We start from the raw sequence: 23,996 nt of genomic DNA, 5'->3' as shown, positions 1-23,996 counted from the left end.
TAAAGCATAATTTATTCTCCCTACTCTGTTCCTTCTGAATATTATTTTTTTTAAACCAAGACAAGCTGCAAGTCATTGCATCCATTCTTTAGGAAAGATTTTATTACAAACCTCTCACTTCCCGTTGCTGGTGCTCTTTGCTTTTAAGGATGGGGTGGGAAATCCACAGCCAGGGGTGATGCTTGCGAAGCTGAGGCAGTAGGTAATGTGTTACAAATCCCACAGTCCATGCTAAAGCAAACAGGACAATGCTGAGAAACGGCTGGGCCAAAAGAGAAAAAAAAAAAAAACAGGAACACAGTTATAACTTGCCAACAACATTTTTATATAAAACTTCTTTTTTACATTTTTTTAACACTTCCTATAATTGTAATTTTTGTGCAATTAATTTTTATTCCTATGTTCAAACCCTCTGACTCCATAGGTGGATATGGACTTTGAAATATGTATTTTGCACACACTATTAACCAAATTTTTCCTCCCTAAATGAAAGAAAAAAGGCAAGTGATCAGGCTTATTCATTCTGTCCCTCAGGTTCTGTATTATAAAAGAGCTGTGGACATGCAGAGGTTTAAAGAAAGAGACAGCAAATAAGTAACAATGAAATTAATACAAATATCCATAAACTAACTGCCTTGCACAAAGAATGTTATCATGACTAGTATGTACATTTTCACTCACTTTTCCCACAATCTGTATTCTTTCCAGTTAAAGCACCCTGTGGTTTTGCGTAAGAGATAGTATCTTAGGGGGGAACAAAAATAAAGACAGATACACACCCTTAATGATAGAAACACAGTACTGGCACTGACAGCAAATGACAGAACAGCAGCTGCTGTGCAGACAATGAGATCCGATTTCAAGATTTCTTTCTGTGAAAATAAATATTTTATACAAAATTAGCAAACCAATACTATTTTAACCAAAGTAAATGAGACTGTTCTCAATTACTCACAGTCTGCATTGTGATAAGGCTAATCAGCACTCCCTGATACAAAAGTATTTTCTCCTCTCTGCTTTGGGAAATTATTTCTTCACACTCTAGGTTCATCAAAGTAATCACATTTACATTCATCATGCCTAATTTTAAATTATATTTTTAAATTTTAAATAATGTAGTTTTAGGGTTGAAGAAATGAAAGCAATACATTTTCATACTGAGTCTGATTCTGTTTAAGGAATATAACTTTTATGTTATGACTTTTTTATTTTGGGGAATCAAAATTCTGGTTCCATTTCCTATTTGCAAGCTTTAAAGTTTCTTCAGATTCACTTTCTCTTGCATTACTGAAATGACTCATGCTTCTCTGTAAAGTCTTCAGAGACACAAAGTTAATACATTTATTATGTTCTAAAGTGACATGTCCCATTCTCTGATTTTCTGTATTGGAAGCCAAATTTTGGCAAGATTTTATGGATTTCAGGCAAGGCCTTTTCCTAGTGTCACTGAATGATAATGAAAGGACACGTCTGCCTTTACATAAAGATCTATAACTAGGGTAGGAGTAATTTTGTTTCTAAAGATTGGAAAATATCACTGTCTTCCCAGCCCATTTTTCTTGTGATTAAAATGTCATTCTCAGTAAACAAACAAACAAGATAGCTTGCGATCTGTGCTATCTTCCGAATTGTACTTCGGAGGTCACCCAAGTGTCTTTGTGAGTAAATGAAAAACTTGTCTTAGATTTATGAGAGGGGCATTTGAGTTCAGCACTCAATACTACTGCTAAGTCATCAAATGAGTAACTATTTGTAGCTTTTGGTTTAGAAACTGACTTACACTTTAATTCAAAGACATCTAGAAAAAAATAGGTGAAATGCAACACTTTTGTTAGAATTAGCTCATCCGATGTCCTGGTGCTGCAATCTAGGTAGTCTTCATGTATCTCATCAGAGAAAAATTAAAAAAACTAAAATAAAGATAGGATAGCAAAACTACGAGTAACAGAGACAAAAAGAAAGCAGGCAGAACAAGCAAACAACAGAAGGGTTGTGAATTACAAGGGAAGCTGGCAGCAATCACTATATTTAGGCTGCCTATCGCTCCCTGTTATGAAAGAAGCTTCTTCGCAAAAGGTCAGGAGCACCAGCACTTCCACTTACTGCAGCAGCCCTTTGAAATTCAGCAGGACTAAAAAGCCTTCAGGCTCAAGAAGTACTCTTGCTTTGTCCCAGGAAACTCCAGTCTGGCTTAGCTGAATTCTCAACCCATCGCCACTGCTCTTCCCTTTCCCAGGCTGCTCCGGAGCACCTACCTCCAAAAGAAGAGGGCTCCCTCCCCTCCGAGAGCCATGCCCTCTCCAGGCAGCCCTGTACTCCGCAGGGACTGTAAGTAGGAAGGTGTAGGAGCAGAGTCAGGTCTTCCTAAGCCTTCCTGACCATCTTTTCAAAACACAGCCCTGCTGGTCTTGCTCCTTGCTTCTTGGCCATCATATGCAACAGGAGAAACACAACACGAGGGACCTCTCACAGGAAAGGTCTTCTCTTCCCCTGGTCCCTGCCTCTCCTCACAGGTCCTCTCCGTGCGGTTCAGACCTCCTCTCACTAGCAAGTTGTGTACCCATCTCTAACTCAAGTTGGTTTAGTATGCAGAGCAGTACGCAAAAAACCCGGTCAAAACCCTGATAAAGATGGGTAAGGGAATTACTGCCAATGCATGTAATGTAAGTATTTTTTTAAAAGATGTTGCATACGAAATCTATGTAAAGCAGCAGTTATTTAGCTTTTAAAATTCAGCATCTGAGACAGTTAAGCAGTGCCAGATTTATATGGCACTATTTCAGCCCTTTTGTGAGTACATATTATGAAAAGTCTCGATCAAGTATCATTTTCTGCACAGCTGAATCTAACTACTCAATAATCTAAAACAAGCTTATAGGAACAACAAACACACTCCAATCATATTTTCAAGCTCTTCTGTACAACCAGAAAGGATTACTATTAAAATAACTCATTTCTCTCACAATTGGTTGACTGAAGAAGCTGCCACTTTAAGAACTACATCAAAGTAGTTAGCTGTAAAGTCAGCAGAGGTCATAATAATGGACATTTTGGGGCAGGGCAGCGTCCTAACTTTCCATTCTGTGCCAGGTCGCCAAAGAGAATCTTTGCTAAAGATTACGTTCAGAAGAGAATGTATTGCACAGATTATATTGCACAGGACTAGTATTTCCCACCTTTCCCATTTTTGAGTTTGCAAGCATCCTTTTTAGGGTGCTTTCACTGTTTTTGACACATTAACAATCCCATACAGGAAAAGGCCTACGCTTTTAAAGCAGCGGTTATTATTCAGGTATTTAAACCCAAATTTGACAACTGCATTGCAACTCTGGCAACATCTAAAGTATTTAAAGTATCATATACACCCAGGCCTGCCCTTTTACCCTTGCAAAGAACTGCTTCAAAATGTAAATGCACCGCTCAGCTGCTGACTTGCACAATGGTCCCCACAGGAGCTTCTTCTTGATGTGGCAGACACTTTCAAACTTTGCACAAAATTCAGGTTTATTCCTTCCCAAACCTGAGAAGTAGTTGCTTTTGTTTCATGTCATGCCATAGTGGTCACACGCCCCCCCCAGGAAATGACTGACCCTGGGCTGTTATCTCTGGTTGAGGGGGATTCAGAGCCACCTTCCAGGAAAAAATCTGGGGCATCCACCTGCAGGCTGCTGTGGGTGCATCTGTGGCTGCCACCCTTCCTGCCGAAGGCAGCTAGCTCCTGCAAAGCATGTGTCTACCTTAGACACAACTCTGTTCCCCATCCTGCACTTAGACCCAGCTGTCTAAAAGCAGGATTTTGGACTCTGTTCCCAAGGCCAGGCACTTAACTGAATGCTGAATAGCCCTACAATGTAATTCCCGAGTCCTTCATTGCCATTGCTTCAACATGGAAAAATCTCTGCAGTGAGAGATAATCACTGTTACAGCTTGGACTGAAAGCAGGTGCTCTTTTTCCTCCATTTTACACTCAAGGAAAAAAAGAAACCCCAAAACAGCATTGCTCAAAAACTAGAATAAAGAAATAAGGAACAACTCAACTAGATGTGTGAACTGGAGCTGCACACCAGGTAACAAACCCACTTATAGGACAACATCACTACCTTTGAAGCCTCAGAGATTTTACAAGCAGAATATACTATAGCGACACTTTTTTTTTTTTCTTAATTATCATAGAATCGTTTAGGTTGGAAAAGACCTTTAAGATCATCAAGTCCAACCGTTATTTTCAATTATGCTTTTGCAGCATTGTACGAATCCTTTTACTAGCTATCTAAATGTTTGTATTAAAGGCCAAGAAGGAAGCTGAGTTTGAATGTAACACATTAGCACCCTCAGGCCACTGGTTAATCTAGTAATCAGCCATGTGGATGCCTACAGAAATTAATTATAATGGTAGGAAGCCCCATTCTCAAAGTTGAATGGTCAATTATCCATCACAGCTGCTTTATAATTCAGGCTTCCAAAGCTGGCAATTCTTACACAGCTATTCAAGCAAAGGAAAACAGTAAAGGTCATGTAACTAAACATTAGAAAGGCTGTATTTATTATTCCTAACATCAATGCAAAGCCACTACAGAATACAACACATTAATTTTCAGTATTAACCTTGTTTGCTTTCAGCTCCTTGAGGAGGTGACTTGGTTCTGTATGCCTCAGGATTTCTGATTAAAACAGGTCCTATTTAAATGGCATGTTATGTAGACCATATGTCTGTATATAGACCAGGGCAAGGCTGTTGTGTTGCATCCTGCCCCTTCTTGCTGCTGACAAGGGGTTAGGAATACTCTCCTCACAAAGGAGCACTCCAAGAGGAAAAAATGACCTACCACCATGGAACCTCCTTCAAATACTGACTTGTCATTTCACCCAGCTTCTGAACTGTTTGAAGATCCTCTTGCAGAAGTTCTGGAAGCTATTTAAAATTTGCTTTTAAGAGTCAGCAGAGTCCTACACCCTAAACATGACTGCTGTTGCTGAAATACGTCAGCAGAGATGAGGCTTGATTGTGCTCCTCAAACCTGGGGCACGTGCATTTTCTCCTACCTCCCCAGGTAGTTCTTCCCCACTTGCTCTATTAGCACTGCGCTGAGATAGCAGTGGGAGTCTGCTGGCAAACTGGTGTTTAACTGAGACAGAGGTACCAGATAACACAGGGGTTAGACAAAGAGCCTGCACTAATCAGAAATTGCCCTCTCTTTCTTCAGGACATCTCCCAGTGTGCAAGAATTAGCGCTGCTAATTGATATCGTAAGCAAACAATTTGCTTACAGTTTTTATACAGATTGAGGGTAGCCTGGACAGAGAGCCAAAGAACAAGAAGGCGAAGAACTAGCAAGCTCCAGCAACACTGGAGGAAAACAGCCTCTGTCTAAAAGCAGCAGCAGCAGCAGCATGGAGCATCAAATGTACAGAGCAGAAAAGTACCAGTCTCCCAAACCAGGTATACTCTGGAAAGCAAAAGGTGCCAGGAACCCCACTTAGTTAAATGCAAAAAACACTGGCAAAACAAGACAGGAATGAGGCATGGTGAAGGGAATGGTGTGAAGTGAGGCATGGTGAAGTCCTGTGTCTGGCCAGTCCCACCAGAGTCCTCCCTGTGCTTCTGCATCTTCTGCCCCAGCGGCTCAAGGGCCCAAGTGCAGTTGAACCACTGAGTGACTGTGTTAGTATACTAAGACATCAGAACCCTGTCCACATTCTTGACGTATTTTTATGTCAGTCATCTGCTGTATGACCTCATTTTGAAAATACATCCAAGATCTTAGATGCAAATTTATTTGGTTTTTGGGGTTGTGTTTTCAATATACTGAAGCCTTGCTCAAAGCTTCCCTCTGCACTGTGAAACGGAACCAGTTAAGTGGGCAGCCACAGCAACCGTGCCAGTCCCTCGGCAGCACTCCATCTGCAGAGCAGATGAGATCAGACTCCCCTGCTCCAGGAAGGGCACTATCAGCAAAAGACGCAAGTAGGTTACAAATAAGTGGGAACGAGAAGCTTTCCATCCAACCTGCCGTACAGCCCACATATAAGAATGGACTGACAATGAACTGCAGCAATAACCTGCACATCAGAAATACCACAGAGTATAGCAAAACTTTCACAGAAATACTTGGGCTTTTTTGACTCTGTTACTAGCTGAATGCTGAATGTTCATATCGCAGTATGACGCTGTTGCAAACAGTTTAGTTTGCAAGAAACTGTATACAAGCAACAAGCAATGGACATATCGCCTAAACTTACGTGGGCCTTACTACAGTAAGCAATTTAAAATAACATTATACATGGTAGAATATATCTATAAATAGCAATAGCAAAGAAAAGTAGGAAACACTGGCAGTGTGAGATCAACTCATGTGCTGAATGTAGGCTGTGTAACACCTTATAAAATGCCCAACAAATGATTCAAGATGTACAGGAGAGATCCATCCCTTTGAAGGGACATCTGGAGACCAGGCCAGCTACCCCACGAGCCACCTGCGCCACTAGGCACCACAGGCTTTCAGGTCATGTCTAAGGGTCAAAAAAAGGCAGTCTGTCTTCCAGGCACTCTCCAAACGCTCCCTGCTTCTGCAAGCATTCAAGAGTTTAGGAATAATTGCAAATACATTGCAAACGCTCAGATGCAGGCGTTAGGGACACGGTCAGGAAGGGCTGTCTGAGAGCCAGGAAGCAGGACAGTTCATGGCTCTAAGAAATGTCAAACACCCCTTCATACTTCTGGAAGCTTGACAATCTTACCACATGAACTCTTTATAAAATCAACTTCCACCGGGTAATAGTGAGGTTATTCAATATAAAAAGACCTGAAAAGGAAGATGGGTCGCTTTGGATGTTTAAGCTGAAGTTACGGGAAATAAGCTGACACAAACCTAGAGCTATGTGGCAGACAGCAGGAAATAAACAGCCTGCCAAGCAAAGAAGAGACAATGAGATGGCAATGCTTGACACCAGGCATGTTCCTCCCTCCCGCATACTAGTCAAGCTTCACATCCTTATTCCATCTCCAGGGGACAAGTCTGGTCTGTGCTTTACCTGGTTTGGCTGGGGTGGAGGACATACAGGTCAAGAGTAACTCCTAGCACAGAAAAAGGCATTCCTGAAAACTAGGTCAACCCCTAGATCTAGAAAAAGGATTAACAGGGGCTGTTTTAAAAACACTTAATTCTGTGGAGCAAATCTTGTCCCCCTCCAATGTAGACAGGGAATTTGGCGGGACCGCTCACCTTTTTGAATGCTTGTTGAACAGTCCAGCCTACCTTGCACACACCAGGTGGCCAGCTTGTAACTCTATGCACAGAACCTGCATTAGCTCCGAGTACCAGGATGAGATGCCCCATTCCCCAAGCTCTAAGGGTCCATTCCCCATCAGCTATATTAAGGAATCTATGTTGCCAAGCCCTTCAAAGGAACTCTTCAGAAAGGAAAATTGCAATATCCCCTTTCTCCCTTCTAGCTTCACTGGAAAGAAGATGTAGAAGAACTTCTCTCGGTTTCCATCTGTGGATTTAAAGGAACAGGGTATATACCCTCCCATTTTCTGTGCTTTTAGTAATTTAAAGATTTGCATTACTAAATGAGAATATTTAAAAGGTCTCTCAGTGGGGAAAATGGATGGGAGAGAGCTTTAAACAGAAAGTAATGGAAGAAAAGGTCTTACCACTGATTCTCTCATCTTTTCTGGGAGTGGATCTGCTGATGAATCTTCAAATCGTTGACGTAGATAGTGAGGGACATATTTGCACTGAATAAGGGACCTGTAAAAAAAAAATCCTAGTTAGGATAATTTTGAACATGTCTAACAGATACAAATATTCCTGGGGGGCTGAGGAGGAGGAACTGACCCAGATTTCCTTCCTCGCATATGCAGCAGCTATCTTATCTCTGTATAGCTGAAGATTGACACAAACCAGCTCCACCTGTGATCAGGGCAGAACTTCCTCATCAAAACATTAAGGAGTCCCAGCAGTCCAATCAATATGACTCAGGCATTTATAGGCATAAGCAGAGAGGGAACTGTTGCATTCATGCCTTTTATTAATGTTTTAGCTAAGCTGAAACCAATATGGGAGCTCTTTAGACCCATGTTAAAAAGGCCAAAGAAGTTATTTCTGTATAAATTGTATATTAATCCTTAGCTCAAGATTTATGTGCTACCTCTTCCTCCATCTTGAAGTTTATGGCACAAGCCATCCCTTAAATACTGCTTCCAAGCTCCTTAACTTCCTTTAATTAAGTTCAGAGCTGTTTAAAAATGATCTTAAAACTTTTTTGTGAAGGATTATCCATTTTTATCATGATTGCACAATAAACATTTGATGCTGTTTTAACATTAAGATATTTCACAACCATTTCAGCTGCTGAAGCTTTGATTAAGAACATAAAGAAATCAGTAGCTAGCTTTAAAAGTTAAAATGGATTTAATGGTGTAAGAGTACTGCCTTAAAAATTTTAAGGAAAGCCAAGTTTCTGTTTTATTAAAGAAATTAATGAACTGGTGTGTCCTTCCTGGGGAGTGGGAGAAAAGAATACATTTAAATTACTTCAAAATTGGAAGAGCTCACACTTCCATGCTGATTTGCAATTTACCTGTGTATATTTTACTCCAAGGCTAAACAAATCTCCCTAATACAGCAAGCAGCTTCACTTCCTTCCATACTGTAATGGTCGATGAACTACACACCACCTACACAAAGCTCGATCCAGGTCTAATTGACATCAGTGCTAGACACAGTAGGCTTTGGGTAAAGTTAATGGCAATAGATATAAGCAGGTCTTGTTGCTTTGCCACATCAGAACCTAGTGATGTATAAATATCAGATTTCCTGAATCTTCTGAATGGTAAAGAAGGAATTTCTCAGCTCTTCATAAGATTTACCAGGATGCCAATTTTCTGCTAATCCTTTCCTTTCTCCTCAGAATTCTTTTCCTTTTCCCAAGTTTCCCTCCTCAACTACAATCTTGAATGGCCTAAAAAGCCCTTCACTTTCCCCTTCTCCCTCCTGCATTAGAACTGTGCATCCAGTCACCCTGACTTACCATATGCTTACTACAACCTTCACACAGTAAAGAGCCTCACCTCAAGGCACACACAGCGCACCTCATGAATCAAAGGAGAGAGCCTGTGGGTCTCCCCACAGCCCCTCTGCACTGGTCTAGGGTAAGACTGAGGTGTCTGTGAAGCAGGATCCCAGATGGCACGGTGACACCAGCCGCGCAAAACCCACTGACTCGCTTAATCCCAAAGCCACATACTTAGATACCCAACTGCTTGTGGACCACCACAGCTCCCGTAACGGCCATATAGCACGGCTCCCACATGGGAAAACTCACATTTGCCACCCCTGAGCTATGGATCTACGGACTCTCTCATGTCACTGCAACATGCAGATCACAACGTTGGGTCTTCTCCCTGGATCTCCCTTGTTTGCAATGCCAGCTCTTGATATACACTACCTTTCCTCAGCTACTTCTAGCAGACTGTGTCAGAGAAGAAAAGGAAGGAATTAATCTCAAACAGAGAGGCATATCCTGCTGACAGGGACCCTCAGCAAGAGCTGGAATTGAGACATCTCCCCAGTACATCAAATGTCCTTTCTCCTTGCCACAGCGCACATTCTGCAACTCCAGTACCCTGAGCAACCCCTCAAATAAATCACTATTCTCCAACACGGCAAGCACACAATTTCCCAGAGGGTGAAATCTGCTTCGGAGAATTTGGATAGTGTTGTTCAAAGAGCACCAGCCCTACCAGCAATCTGACCGCAGCACTTCATTTATTTCCAGGACTGACACCAACCAGGCAAATGTGGCAAGGAATTTCCACCTCATCACAGTACTTTCAGAAGACAGTCCCCGTGGTTCTGAAACCCAGGCATCACTCTGGTTGAGTGCTGTATGGAGTAATCAGTAAATAACATTTACAGGCAACTTACATCAGTACAGATGGGTCACTGCTTTGTCTGCTGAGGTGATAAGAAAGTGCAACTAGCAGACCACAGAAAGCAGAAAACAGTGCTGGAATGTGTTGTGCATCCCAGGGTTCCTGAACAGAAGGGCAGAAAGCAAAATATTTGTAAGTTAGGAATGCAGAACTTAAATAAAAAAAAAAAATAATCAATTAAGTAGGCTAAGCCATACATGCAGTGTTAAATGCAGAGCATCTAAATCTGTACACCATCTACCAAGGATTGAAAATCCTTTTTTCATATCAAAGTCTACTATTGTGAAAAAAGACTGCAATTAGAGGCATGTTTTGTGATCACATTATGTAATTCCTCTATAATCAGCAATTAGCCAGGAAACCAGATGAAAGGCAGGTTTTCTTTCCTCTTTAATGAAACACTAGAGGCAAATTCTCATTAAAATGAGATGCGAGTGAAATGAACTGCACTGTATTTGTCTAAACTCTAAACTGATACTTAGTTACTTGATCTGTGGCCAGACTGCATGCAACAAATGCCAATGTCACCTACATAAGGCACCACGCTACCGTTCTGGCCCCTCACTCTCGAATCTTTCTGCTCCTTTGTACGTTGCATCCAGGCCCTCCTGGATGGCAATTCACACTCGTCAGCACACTCCAGGTGTAACCAAGATGAAAAACTGTCTGTGGGTGACTTAAATACCTAAAATTGGCTAGAAATAATAAGAAAAAGAACATGAAGCTTAAGGAACGCTTATCAAGACAAGCTTCATCTGTGGAGTCCTCAGCTACAAATTAGGGATCCTAAGACATACTCGCAAGTCCTGGCTGTAAAAGGACAGAGATTTTGGCTGTGAATGATACAGAAACTTGGTGGATCAGATCCATAGCCATTTCACTTTACTAGACTTGTTGTGCCTCCACACAACTTCTACCTGATGAACTGAACATGAGGTCACCAGATTCTGCCATCAGAGAACTTTTTGGGTAGGTTTTTGAGAAACAGTGCTTGTAGGATCTTTAAGCTAGCACAAACAAGGCATCTTCTGCACCACATCTTTTGCTTGAAAACCTTCACAATTTGTACAGGGCCAATATTTTCACAGAATAAAGTAGGTTTATTAGTCTTATTTTGCCCAGTGCTAAGTGTGTTTTCTTAGCAAAGCTGACTCACATTAAGAAACACTCAATTTCTTTCAGGCGCAATGAATACCTGAGTAAGACAAACTGATTTTCTTTTAAGGGACAAACATCCAACCCACTGCAACATGAGGTTTCTTTGGAACTTAACCCTGAAAATCTCATTATCCTAAGAGCAGTATCACAGAAGTGAAATTTTAATACCAAGAATCACCTTCCCCTCATCATACTGAACACTGCAAAGATGAAAGACGGAAGCGCCTAGTTCTATCAAACAATCCTCCTCAAAACAGTCATTACAAACAAAAGAGAGATTTACACAGTATTACTGGAAGAATCTAGCACCATTTGTTTGACAAGTTAAACTCTGCCATCCAATTCCACACTTCATTTCATTGTTCCCAATTTTGGGGCCAAATAATTTTTGCGTTAGCTTTTCCCACGCTTAGTTTCAGGTCAGAAATGCATATTCTTCAAAACACTCAAGGAAACTAACCGAAGCCAAAATGTTCTGAATATGGCTGAATCACAGCCTACCCAAATATCCGTGGCATTCCCAAGGAAATACAACTGCGTACAGATCCACGCGGCATCTCCTAGTGCAGGACTGTCCCTTTGCCCTGCAACTTCTTTCAAAAGCAAAATCCTGCAAAGAGCCCGGCAATATCCCTGGTATTGAAATGTGTCAGGAGCCAATTTGAGAAACCATTCTGCCCTCTTTCTACTGTAAAACTACACATGGCCAGTTCCCCATATTAATGTCTCAGGAACTCTTTACTTCCATCTTTTCTATCTACCGTACACAGCTTCTGCGTCTGGCTTGCCCGTGCTCCAGTTCCAAAGTGTCCCTTTCCCCTCAAAGCTCAGCTGTCAAGGAGCCAGCAAGGCCGGCAGGACAGGCATCGATATTTGCTATGTGCCTAGAAAGCAGGATTATCCAGAATAATGCTGCACAATGGTGTACAAAACAGGAGAATGAACAAAGGTGTCATTTCTCCGACATCAGCGTGATATAACCTGCTCCATTTTGTCATTTTCCTCCCCTACTAATGATTCCTGGTAGAGCTTTAAATTAAAAAGATGAAAAAAACAATATAGCTGATAATTGGGCAATGATTCTTCTCAGTGGGAAAACAGGAATGACAGGTTTTAGTCTTGGAAGCTGGTATTATCTGTCATGCTAGACAGGGAGTTTGACTTCCTACTTTACCTCATTTGATTGAGGTGACATGTAGTGCTTTCATATACAGTTTTGACTTTGATGCAGACACTCACGTAGCCATTTTTAAAACAAGTGAAATGGACTTACAGGGTTAAGGATGAAAGTGATGAGTTACAACAGACCCAGTGGTGGGGGGTGTGCGTGTTCCATTCCAACCACAGAATCGCCTAATCCCAAAACAATCCACTAAAAAGGAAGATAAAGGTGACTTTGAACTTACAAGCCTTTTACCACTGGTGGAGGTAGGGAGGCAAATGTATTTTTTAAAAGTGGTGATATTAGTTTTCTGTCTTACATTATTTATGTTTTTCACTTCTTTCTTCCCTTAAAAAAAATACGCGTGTAGCACACTTAGCTTTCAAAGATAGGCTCGAATAAATCATATGTCCTACTCCAGAGACAAACAGTGCTCTGAACAGAGAACCATTTGTGGTAAGTAGAAATTCTTGTTACTTTTTTTTTTCCTTTTCTTTTTTCTTTTCTTTTTTTTTCCCTTCCTTTCCCCCCCGCCCCCACCCCCCAGAATACTCCTTGCAACTCAACAAAGACTTTGCAGATTGCTGCAGCATTAGCATCATCGAAGGTGAAGGCGTTACCATGGTGGCTGGCTTTTTAAATATGGAGACAAACTCCAGTTGTTCTTCACTATGCACACACCCGTGATTTTCCACTCTCTCATGATTTCATCATTATTCATAGAATGGTTGGGGTTGGAAAGGACCCTTAAAAGTCATCTAGGTCACCCCCCTGCAAATCAACCAGTCTTTGGTCTTTCTCCTTAGCTCTACAACCCACCTTTAGCATGGTTCTGTGCTATTGCTCCTATCAAACAATACGCAGGACAGCCGTTGACAGCCAGCCATTCTAAATGCGTGATAGTAAATTGAAAGAAAAACTATCATCCTATTTCTGAACTTATAAAATACTTTCTGATTGAGATTGCAAAAGGGAATACTCCCTGTGCCCTCAAAGGCATGAGAAAATGGTGACAATAACTTGTTCTCGACAAAGTTATCTAATAAGCTTAGCTATATTGCCATGGATACTTGTTTTCAGTGAACACTAGCAACCAGGAAATGTGAAGTATTCCAGAGCCTTACATTACAGTGGTTAGACACAAATTCCAGGGAGAGAAGGCCACCAGCCTTACCTTCCCATCATTCACGGGGCGGGGGGGGGGGGGGGGAAAGAAGTTACTTTCCCAGGAGAGCTCCAAAAACTTGACAAATTATAAGCTACCAGAATACAGATATCACTGCCCATTCTGAGCAAAGTTTTGTCTGTTTCTCTGCACTCCCAGCTGCTATTCCAGCTGTGACCACATTTTTCAGTGCTGAAATTTAAAATCCCTAAGGCTGGGACTGATGCAGGGGCGAGCACGTGTGTGTGCACAGCACCTTACACAATAAAGTCCTGGTCTGTAACTAGGATTCCTTGTCTGGAGAGTATGGTGAGCAACAACTTCAGGCAGGGGCATGGATACTCATGGTTCACATTATGCTGAAGTTTATCCTAAACAAGAAGCGCAGATTTCTACATTCCTGTACAGTGACATATTTCTATAAGAGTAACCCTGGACCGTATCAGATTCTGCAGGCATAATTTACTTTTTCTGTTATATCTGGACAACAAGTTCTCATGATACACAGAAAATGAAGAGCCTAACTACTGAAGTTATGTCTAAAGTGTGAGTCTGACTATGGCTGCAAACATCGCTCACTGAAACGCACCATATCTGACAATTCTCTCCAAAATTAATGCTCCTAACAGCCCTTGCTTGAACCTCAGGGGTCTCTAAATTGGAAAGTACATAAAATTAATGAGCCTTGTCTTCAAGACCTCCAACAGGGCTGGAAGCATTTTATGCAGTAGAAACAAACCTGTCTAATAACCCTGTATCTCTATTTTTGGTCACTTACACATCCGGGAATTCTGTCTATACACATGGGCCTATTCAGTGCTGTTTAGAAATTTATTTGAGCAGTCCTAGCAGACTGAGGGAGATGTATGCTTGCAATTCCTTCCCATTATAAAACCCTAAGACAAATATTTCAAACTTATTAGTACACAGATGAAGCCTGTGTCCTTGAAAACAGGAATCAAGAAGCATTGTTATTCTGACTAATGAGTTTAAAACTCATTAAACAACAAAGCAAACTACATCAATGTGAGCTGAGAATGGTTTAAAATACACACAGGATTTTTAGTAACTGCCCATTGAAGCAATAAGTAAGTTACCAGAAAATACTTTCTTCAGGTATAAGGTAATGGAAACTACACAACTTTAGTTTTAAAAAAAACGTACAGAGCTGGAGGAGGTAGCTCTGCTGCATATGAACACATTCATATCAGTTTAATTTTTCTGATCCAAGTCCAAAATCTGAGATTTTTTCCAGCTGATTAACATAAACCACAATTTCCTTAAGCAGTTTAAAAAAAACAAAACAAAACAAAACAAACCACAACAAATCCCCCCACCAACAACAAAAAAGCTGGATGACAAATAACTAACTGGTTCTGGTTAAGTTTCAAATCCAAACCAGCTGACTGGAACAGAAGGCAGAAGAGAAGGACTGACTGAGTCCAGAAACCTTCAGGGATGTGCTCTTCTGCCCCACAGCAAAACACTGATGTGTTGGAATGCTAAAGACTGATATCAAGATGGCTAAATTCCAGACCGAGTATTTGTGGAAAAAGTAGGAGGGCATACATGACTTTTTTTAAGTATCTGTTAAATATTTGGGCACAGACCACAAAACAGATGGAGCTGGAGACAAAAATCAGCACATCAGGCAATTCCAGTCAAGTGAAAAAGATGGCACAGAAGTTCCTGTGTCTCCAATCTGATGAATGTAGTATCTGAAAATAAAAACACCTCCTCCAGCAAAAAGAGATAACCCTTTCATATATCAAAGCTAAGGTAGCTATTAGAGCTGCCAATTTCTGTTCAAGAGTACAGGACTGAAGCTGAGATCAGAAACAAAGCCAGGCTGAAGTGAACGCAGATAATTTTAAACTAAACTCAGTTACCCAATAGCTTCCAAAAAGTAGCAAGCTGAAAAATCACTGCTATGAGATGTAACAATCCAAGGAATGAGCAAAAGAGGTGATAAAACCATGTTTAGGGTTTAGACTTTTTATTAAACAGAACTAAATTAATGTTCACAGAGGACCTGGAAAGAAGTGAAATAAGGAATGGTGATATCATTAAACAGAGGCCTGGGAGATAAAGAAAATCTCAAAGCAAGCAGGAGAAACTCAGGTCTTTGCACTTTAGAAGCTAAGACATTTATCTTCTGTCTTGTCTGAAATCAGGTTCACAGTATTGTACGTAAGGCTGGATAAGCAGCTGGCGTCATATCACTCATGACAGGGATGTGTCATGGGATAAGATGTATGAAGAGATGCTTTACAGCACCTGAAAGCTGTAGCTAAATTACCTTTGCAACACTGGGATAACATGAGTGTAAAACAAAAATTTATCCAGGTGACTCCACATTGTCACCACAGGGAATGACTTGTGTTCACCAGCTGTGTCAGACAACGACCCGAACACCTGCTCCGCGCACAATACGCTCCTTTGACTGACAACAGGGACAAACAGTGTCCTGTCCATCAGTCCTCAAGGCCTCAAACACACAGAAGGAGACCTGGAATTCCAGCTATTTTATGTTTGGGGGTTTTCTGGAGAAATTATCTGTTATAATTTTAGATGCAATAATACTCTGTACTTCCCTACTGTGAGCAATTTGGAGTTTTCTTTTTAATTTTTCGATTGGACAGCTTTAAACAAAAAGAAAACTGATCAGTCCAGCACCAGCACCACCAGAGAAGGTCCCGACAAACCGCAGGTCCACAGCTCCTCCACACAAACATCAAGCAAGGGCAAAGCTGCAGAGAAGCGCTCTGAGGACGGGAGCCACTGGGCCACAGCGGGTGGGACCCCTTTGCTTCTCAGTCACCTCCGAACAACACGCCCCTCGTCTTCCTCCAAGCATCCGAGTCACACACCTTGAACACAGGTCTCCTCATCACACAATGAGTTTGTGCCTGGCCTTGAAACAGAGTTAGCTGTGTGGAAAGCGCATGTTTGGTCACCTGAGAGCCCGTCTCTGCCAGGTGAGCAGCCCCTCCCCAGGACACATCCCACGCTTCTGAGCAAGTCCGGTGATGGGACAGGTAAGCAGCTCTGCCACATGATCCAACCTGCGCACTCACTGTTCGCACAAGAGCAGAGATCTGCCATCCTTTTTTAGGCGATACATGCATTTTAGCCACGAGAGAGAAGCATTTCTGGTCATGTGATGGCAAAGATGCTGCAGGGTCATTCAGAAAAAGAGTGGCAGGGCCACGTGAACTTGTTGGGCACGCCAAATTTTGTCTGCAGATCACAGGACGAACTCTCAATCCAAAATACTGTATCATAATTTTCTTCAGGCAACTTATCTGAATAAAAATCAATGACAATCATTAAGTTAAAGTAATGCTACATCTGTACCGCTGCTGTTTTTTCACAGAGACTCTCAGTTGGTTTTGTACAACGTAATCCAACAGCAAAATCAGTCTGGGCAAGGCACAGGATTAAAGCACAGGCATATCTGTCTGTCTCAATGCCCAGAGTTTGTATTTGCATGCTGAAAGTTACCTTGAGTACTTACACTGTTTTGAAACATGCCAGAAACAATTGCTCAATTCTTACTTTTTTTTAAAAAAAAAAAAAATTGGGAGCTCTAGAGCAAAGAATTAATTGCTGTGAATTTGCTATTCTAAAATAATCTCCAAATCTGACTGCAGCTAAATCAAACTATTGTACATACAATTGTTTCTGTTCTAAATATGAATAAGAAAAACTCACTTAAGAACACATTATAAAATGAACACCATTTATTTTTTTAAAAAAAGAAAACTATGTGGTACATTAATTATTATTCTAATGAACTTCTTCATGGATAATATCTTTCCTTTTGGAATAATTACCATACATAGAGAAACCAGGCTAGAGTATTTCATCTGGCAAGACGGTAATTAGAACACAAGAACCACTTAAGGAAGGAGAGGCTCAAGCCTGATACCGCTGGAATAGGCCTTCAGCCTGGGCATTTGATGTGAGCAATTGTTCACCAGCAAAAAGCACACAACCACTTAAGAGATCCATTCTCCTCTGCTATTTATTTCAGGAAATAGAACTCTGCTAGTTACACCTGCTGAGCTATAAGATGTTCTGCCAATAAACAGAGTTCACGTTCGAGGATGCTACATTTCAGCCAAGAAATAAGCCTTGCAACCCAGAAATCCTGCACTAGAGTTTATCACGTTTCCCTGCCTTGAACCTTTTTGATTGTGACGATTTTTTCATCTCCATAAATGCTGAAAATTTTGCTCCGTTAGTTTGGCAAACTGACTAAAAGCGAAAAGAGTAAAATAAAATTAAAAAGAATAAAGAATAGCAGTGAAGTACAAGTGTGGAAGAGATGCCACTTCTATCTTAAGGAAAACCATGTACTTAACACCATTGTGCAAACACCTCAATGACATAGACCACAGCATCTGTTCAGTTTTAAGTTAAACTGTGATTTCTAGTGCACCAAAAATCGAAACTTTCCCTTGATTAGGATCAGAAGTTATTGCTCACTACATATCAAAAAGTCCTAGTTTCTTACAGGGGTATTAGACTGGCTTTCACACTGGTCCCTATTAAGGATCAGATTCTTCTCTTACACTTAAGCCAATTCCTACTCCTTCTCCACCAATCAAAGAATCATTCTTTTGCAATGTTAAAGACAACAGCCCAAAAGGAAAAAAATCTCTGGACTTGACTGAAGAACAAGGAGGGTTAACACAAGTGCTTACTTCATTACTTCTGGAAGAAAAACAATGTATGAAATTTTAAGCACCCCAGTAGACTGAGATTATGAGCTGAAGCAAGTGGAATCATCTTTACATGCTTTAAATTAACCTCCTCAGAAGTGCCTTCACAAGAACAGTGCCATAAAAATTCAAATTAACTGTAATTTCTGTGTGAACAGAAAGTCTGCACTTAATATTGGTAATTTAGAACAGATATCTTGTAAATCTTTCACAGCACTCTACAACTTCAGGGTAGTGTTAAAAGCATATTTCTAAGCAGTTTGAAGTCTAATCCACAAGGAGATTGCTTATCTACAAAGCCACCTGCAAGGTGTAATTTGAAGTATTATGCTGAGACAAGAATCTGTAGAATATTGTAAGAGGCTTTTCTTTAATACTGTTTACAAAACTATTTTCTAAAGTATCCATCACACAACTTCCCTACCCTCAACTAGAGAATCACCCTCTACTAACCTTAGGGGGGGAAAAAAAAGATAATTTCCGCAGATATTTGCCCATTGAACGCAATTCCTTCCTTCCATACAGCTCCCTCCATTTTTCTCATTGTCTGTGCCCCCATTACAGCTTTTCTCACTCTGCTCATCCTTACAGAGAACCACCTTCTCTACTCCAGATGCCAGTTCCCAAATCATTAATACAGCCGGAAAATGGTAGCAGGAACACTAGCTACTTGAGGAAACTGCATAAGAAGCAGTTAAGCTTTTTTTTAGCATCACATAGCTGGGTCAAGTCAAACCACTATAACTGATACACTGGGTGAGCCTGGCAACATGTTCAAAGGTGTTTAAAGTGTCTTAATGTAGCACCGCACAGCGGCTGAGTTGCCATAATTCATTGTGTATGGGCTCAAAGCCTTCCAGGGGCAAGACGAAATGGCGGCTTAACACATTCTACTTTACTGTTGGGAGTGGTTAAGAACACATGCACAGCCAGCTCTGATCACCTGGGAGACCGTTAAGGCATTATAATCGACCTTTTTTGATTTAAGGCTCCTATTCAAAATTTTAAGTGGAAAATTGTTAAAAGCCATTACAGAAATGCTTATGTTCCTTAAAGAATTCCCCTGAAGAAATGTCTGATCACCCCTCTTATCCGTGTAAATCACCAGACTGGGTGTTCACATGATCCATCCTTGGCTGTTGTAAAATCTCATACTGGGATCTGTGTGGGTGCTATGCGTGCGCAGCACCACAAAGCATCCTCTCACGTATGCCCACAAGGTGTCAAAAGCAGCTTGTAAATCACTGCACGTCCTGGTGCACCCCTGCATGGGCACTGACAGCATCCAGCCCGTAATGAAACACTGTCAAAAGACTGTCCCTTACAGGATCAGTTTTATCACAAGTCTAAGATGAAATTCAGCTCTTGCTGTGGTCACTAGGAATTTTGCAGCAGATTTGAAGGCAGCCAACATTTCATTGCTGTTTTTTAAACAGAACAAAAAAATGCAGAGAATACATACATTAACTGAAAAAAAAATTGAAAAAAAAAAAAGATTAAGAAATTTAATAAAGCTTTAGATTGAATATGGCTCAAAATGCAGCATCTGCCAAAAAAAACCCTAAAGTGTGCATCACTGGGAAGGGTACTGAGAATAAGTCAGCAAGTCATTTTCCCAGCTTATGGAGCCGTGGCACACCCACATCCTGAGCACCATACACAATTTACTCTCCATGTCTGAAGGTCATCTGAAAGAGTAAGAGAAGGCACAGAGTAGGATGACTAACGTAGCTACTCCTGAGAAGAGCAGCTGTTTTACAAGGAGACACTAGACAGGCTGGGACTCTTCAGTTTAAAGAGAAGATGGCTGGGGGGGCTTATGCCTGATGCCTACAAAACTGCAAAGGCAGGAGATACAGTGAATGCACAACAGTTCTTCCACAAATCCTGCAATACTAGGCATAGGAACGACTTGGTGAAATCAGCAGAGGTGTCTAAAACCAATGAAGGACAGCACTGCTTTGCACAGAGCACAGCGAACATCTGGCATTAGTTGCACAAAGATGTGGAGAAAGACCGGACCAGCACATTCAGGGACTCACAAATTCATAGACAAGTCCACGATACCAAACGAAATAAGCAGGGACATTGTCTCCAACATCCCTAATCCAACAACTGTGGACACCAGTGGAATATTAGGGAAAAGAGCGGCAGTCACCTGATTTGCATTAAATTCTTAAATTGCATTTCCCTGTGGATGCAGACACATTACTGGATTAGATGGTCCACCGGTCTGCCCATTTAAGTTCTTAGGCACACTGTTAGGAAGCAACAACAAAATCCTTTATTATTTTTTTTTCCTTCAGAAATATGGACCTTATTAGGAATTTCGACCAAATTCAGCCTGGCTTATACAGATCAATAGGAGCTGCACGTTTTTAAGCCAAGGCTGCTCTTAGTCTTTGAAGGGGAAATCCAACAGATCATTTCAGACTGACACATGTAAGAGGCAAACTGTCACCGATATTAGACATAGGTTTACTCTGGAATTTCTACCACAGTTTCAATTTATTTCAGTGTAGCTAACAGACAGAACTTGAAGTATGGCTTGTAAAGCTTATCTTGATAAACAACAATGACAACATAGCACCAAACAATGCTGGTCTCCCCTAGATTATATGAATTTTGAGCTTGAAATTTTGAATTTTTGCAGCGTTGTTTTTCTGGCTTACCTTCACTGCACTGAAGCAGAAAGCATACAGGACAATCAGAACAACAAAGCTTCGGGAAATGCTGTATAGTGCAGATACCAACCCAGCAGCAGCTGAAATAGAGACACTAAATGTCAGTTGATTTCTTCCTAAATGAGAACATGCAACCAAAAGAAAAAAAATTAAACAGCTCTTGCACGAGGAGAGGTACAGAGGTGAAATCAGGGATTGCAAAGCTGGTTGAAGCCCCAGATAAGCTCACAAAACTGTTTACAGCTACGGCTGAAAGCCCAATACCACTGTACTCCATGTGTTCTCCACTGACCTCAGGTCCCACACTATTACTTTTTCTACTGAACACTGCTTTGCCAAAACATCAGTTTGACTCTTCACATTGCTACGAAGGAGGGATGAAGTGATCTACAAAACTGGCAATCTTCTAGTCAAACTCCATGTGGAGTTTTCCTCCTTCCCTTTGCTCCTAAGACACAGGCTCTGGTATCATCCAAAAGCATCCTAACTTGCTTGGTCAACCATGATTTGCACCATATTAAGATACATGAATGAAATCAAAGGGAGACAGAAGGATGCCAGCTGATCTCTTGCTATAACCTCCTTTGAGACCTTCCAGAAGCAGGGTAGGAAAAGCTGTCAGCAAGAATGAGTTCAGCAGTCTCAACAAAGGAGACATAGGAGCTGCAAAACCATACTCTTATTAGGGCTCAACATACACTGGAATCGTTATTATTGATAGGACACGTTATTTCCTCCAGGTCTGCTATGGTATTTACGAGACAAAAAGCAAAGAACACACCTATAATCTCTACTAGTTTTAACCACTTGCCAAGGCTACGTCTACAGTAGCAAACAGAATGATGCACTAAGCGTGAGTCTGTGGAATTAGAAGTGCTGAGGATGTCACAACCATGATATACATGTTTGAGATGCCTTACTGCAGACTATCTCTAGTCTGGTCCCACAGACTGTACGCTCATTAGTGTTTGGAGTGCAAGAGGTGCACCCTTACAGTGCACCTTTCTTCTAAGCTTCATCCAAATGGAATCCAGTTTGCTTATTCTGACATCATTCCATGATGCAAAACAACATGTAGTAAGTGGGAGCAAGGAGGAGGTTTGTTTCTGATTGGAACTAAGATGACAGTGTAGATGCATCCCAGTCTTCTCTGTTACTTAAGCTATAATGAAAAACAAAACCCACCACTACCAACAACAAAGATGCATCATCTCTCGTGGGCCTTGCTTTACCTCTGACTGAAACAACACCAAAAATATCCCACATTCAATATCTTGTGAACATGCTCTACTATAGAACAATGCAAACTTTTTCTATTTTTATTTTTTAAATGGAGTTTTAACTGAATTATTTTAAGTTTTTCTTTTTTATAAATACAGTAAAGATTCACATCAGACATGCCAAGAAAAAAACGCTTTGATGTCAACAACATCCTGCAGCCTATAGCACAACTTGTTTGGAACTTTTCAAAAGAAAAAAAGAAATCTACTCAAGGGGGTCTTATTAGTATTCACCCCACTGTTATATGAATACCATTAGCTGTTTCAGCTTTAACATGCACTGTGCTTTAAAACATGCAATAATATACTCTAATCCAAGGTTATAAACCCAGAAAGGGATAGCTCAGGCTGCAACTGGCTACTTACCAGAACCGCCAAAAAGCAACATGTCTATTTGCTCCAAAAGATATATACAGAAGGTGTTGATTTGAGGGAAAAGACCAAGAAGAGAAATTGCAGGAAAGCAATATAAAAACACTAAAGAAAAAAAAATAAATGTTAGAACACAGTCATACATCACAATGTATGGAGAACAGAGAAACATGCATCACACCAGCATAAGAAAGTCACTGCAATAAATTCTGAAATTACTCAAGCGAGCATACCTTAAACTTAGCATCAGCAATTACACTCCCCTTCTCATGTATTCAAAATAAATTACGTTATTTTGTGTGTAAGAAACGAAAGCTCAGAGGTTAACTTTAAGCTTTATTTTGGATAAAAGCAGTGGCAGAAAAAAATAGCATTACGTAGCCTCCTTACTGCTTCTCAAATACTTCCAAATTTATATTTGTTCTATTTAAAGTACAGAAAGTTTAACTTTGGAACTTCCTCCTTGAATCTGAGATGGTTCAAGCACAGGTATAACAATTCAATATAAACAAACAAAAAATACTTCAATGGCTAGGATCCTAAGTATCTTGGCTATCACAGCATCCTGCTTCTACCAGCAATCAACAGCAGACACTTAAAGCAGCACGCAAAAATGGGACAAACCTATAGTGAAACTTCCCCAGAATACTTCCCCAGCTTCCAGCAGGAGGGGCCTTGACTTTGCAGTAGTGAAAGAACATTAAAAACAGTAAAGAAACTCGGGGGTAAAACCCAGTCTGAGATCTTTACATTTAGAAATCTTTCTAAATAGAAACGCTAATTTAAATGGCTGCTTTACAGTCAGGGAAAAGCAAGAATCATAATTCAGGTAATGGTGCTGCTAGTCCTATGTTCTGTTTGCCTCCAGCCATTCCTCCTTCCCATCCATTTACTCTTAGCTCCACCCTAGAAAATGCTAAGCACAGCTGTCTAGCAAAGCATCTAAACACACACTTGACCCAACTCTCCAATACTGCCCATTTTCAAGGATACATGCACATGTTTAATCATATTCTTACTGCTTTGTTGTACTAGTACCAGAATGTTCTCATGGTGAAGGAGAGGGATGTGTCAGCCACTCTTCCTCATAAACAAGTATGTATTTGTTAGTTTACATTCTAGGAAGACTGCTGTTTCCTCCTATTCATTTTCATAAAAAGTAAATTAAACAAAACACTAGTACAACTTATTCCCCTTCCCACCCCATCAAATCGTAAGAAGGCAACAATAATGTTGAATGCTATTTTCACATTTTACTCCCAACTCCTCTTACTAATGCATCTTGTGCTAAAATAAAGCAATACACCAAGTTTGATCTGACAGCTTTAACTTCATCGTATTACACGCTACTGCTATCTAATGCTGTACATCTTGTTGCGGAAGCCAAACGGGGGAAAAATAACATATCGAAGTGTTAAACACAGACAGAGCTCACTTAAGTATACTGGCATTCACAATGCAGCCTTCATCACGACTTCCTGCCGCTGGCACAAATTATACACGCGTAA

General features: G+C 40.8%; 1 protein-coding gene across 1 annotated transcript in view; it reads right to left on the bottom strand.

Moving 5' to 3' along the window:
* Positions 1-23,996, bottom strand: part of PCNX2 (pecanex 2) — a 159,630-nt gene that overhangs the window by 81,701 nt on the left and 53,933 nt on the right. Inside the window, exons 14-19 of the mRNA XM_037391395.1 lie at positions 22,483-22,593; positions 20,825-20,916; positions 9,933-10,042; positions 7,658-7,754; positions 780-872; positions 112-262 (exon numbers count right to left, since the gene is read on the bottom strand). Of these exons, the coding sequence (XP_037247292.1) occupies positions 112-262; positions 780-872; positions 7,658-7,754; positions 9,933-10,042; positions 20,825-20,916; positions 22,483-22,593 (654 nt within the window). The remainder of the gene's footprint in view (positions 1-111; positions 263-779; positions 873-7,657; positions 7,755-9,932; positions 10,043-20,824; positions 20,917-22,482; positions 22,594-23,996) is intronic.

This window comes from Falco rusticolus, chromosome 6 (assembly GCF_015220075.1).
Source record: "Falco rusticolus isolate bFalRus1 chromosome 6, bFalRus1.pri, whole genome shotgun sequence".
NCBI lineage: Eukaryota > Metazoa > Chordata > Aves > Falconiformes > Falconidae > Falco > Falco rusticolus.
This window is presented reverse-complemented; position numbering and strand designations above follow the sequence as displayed.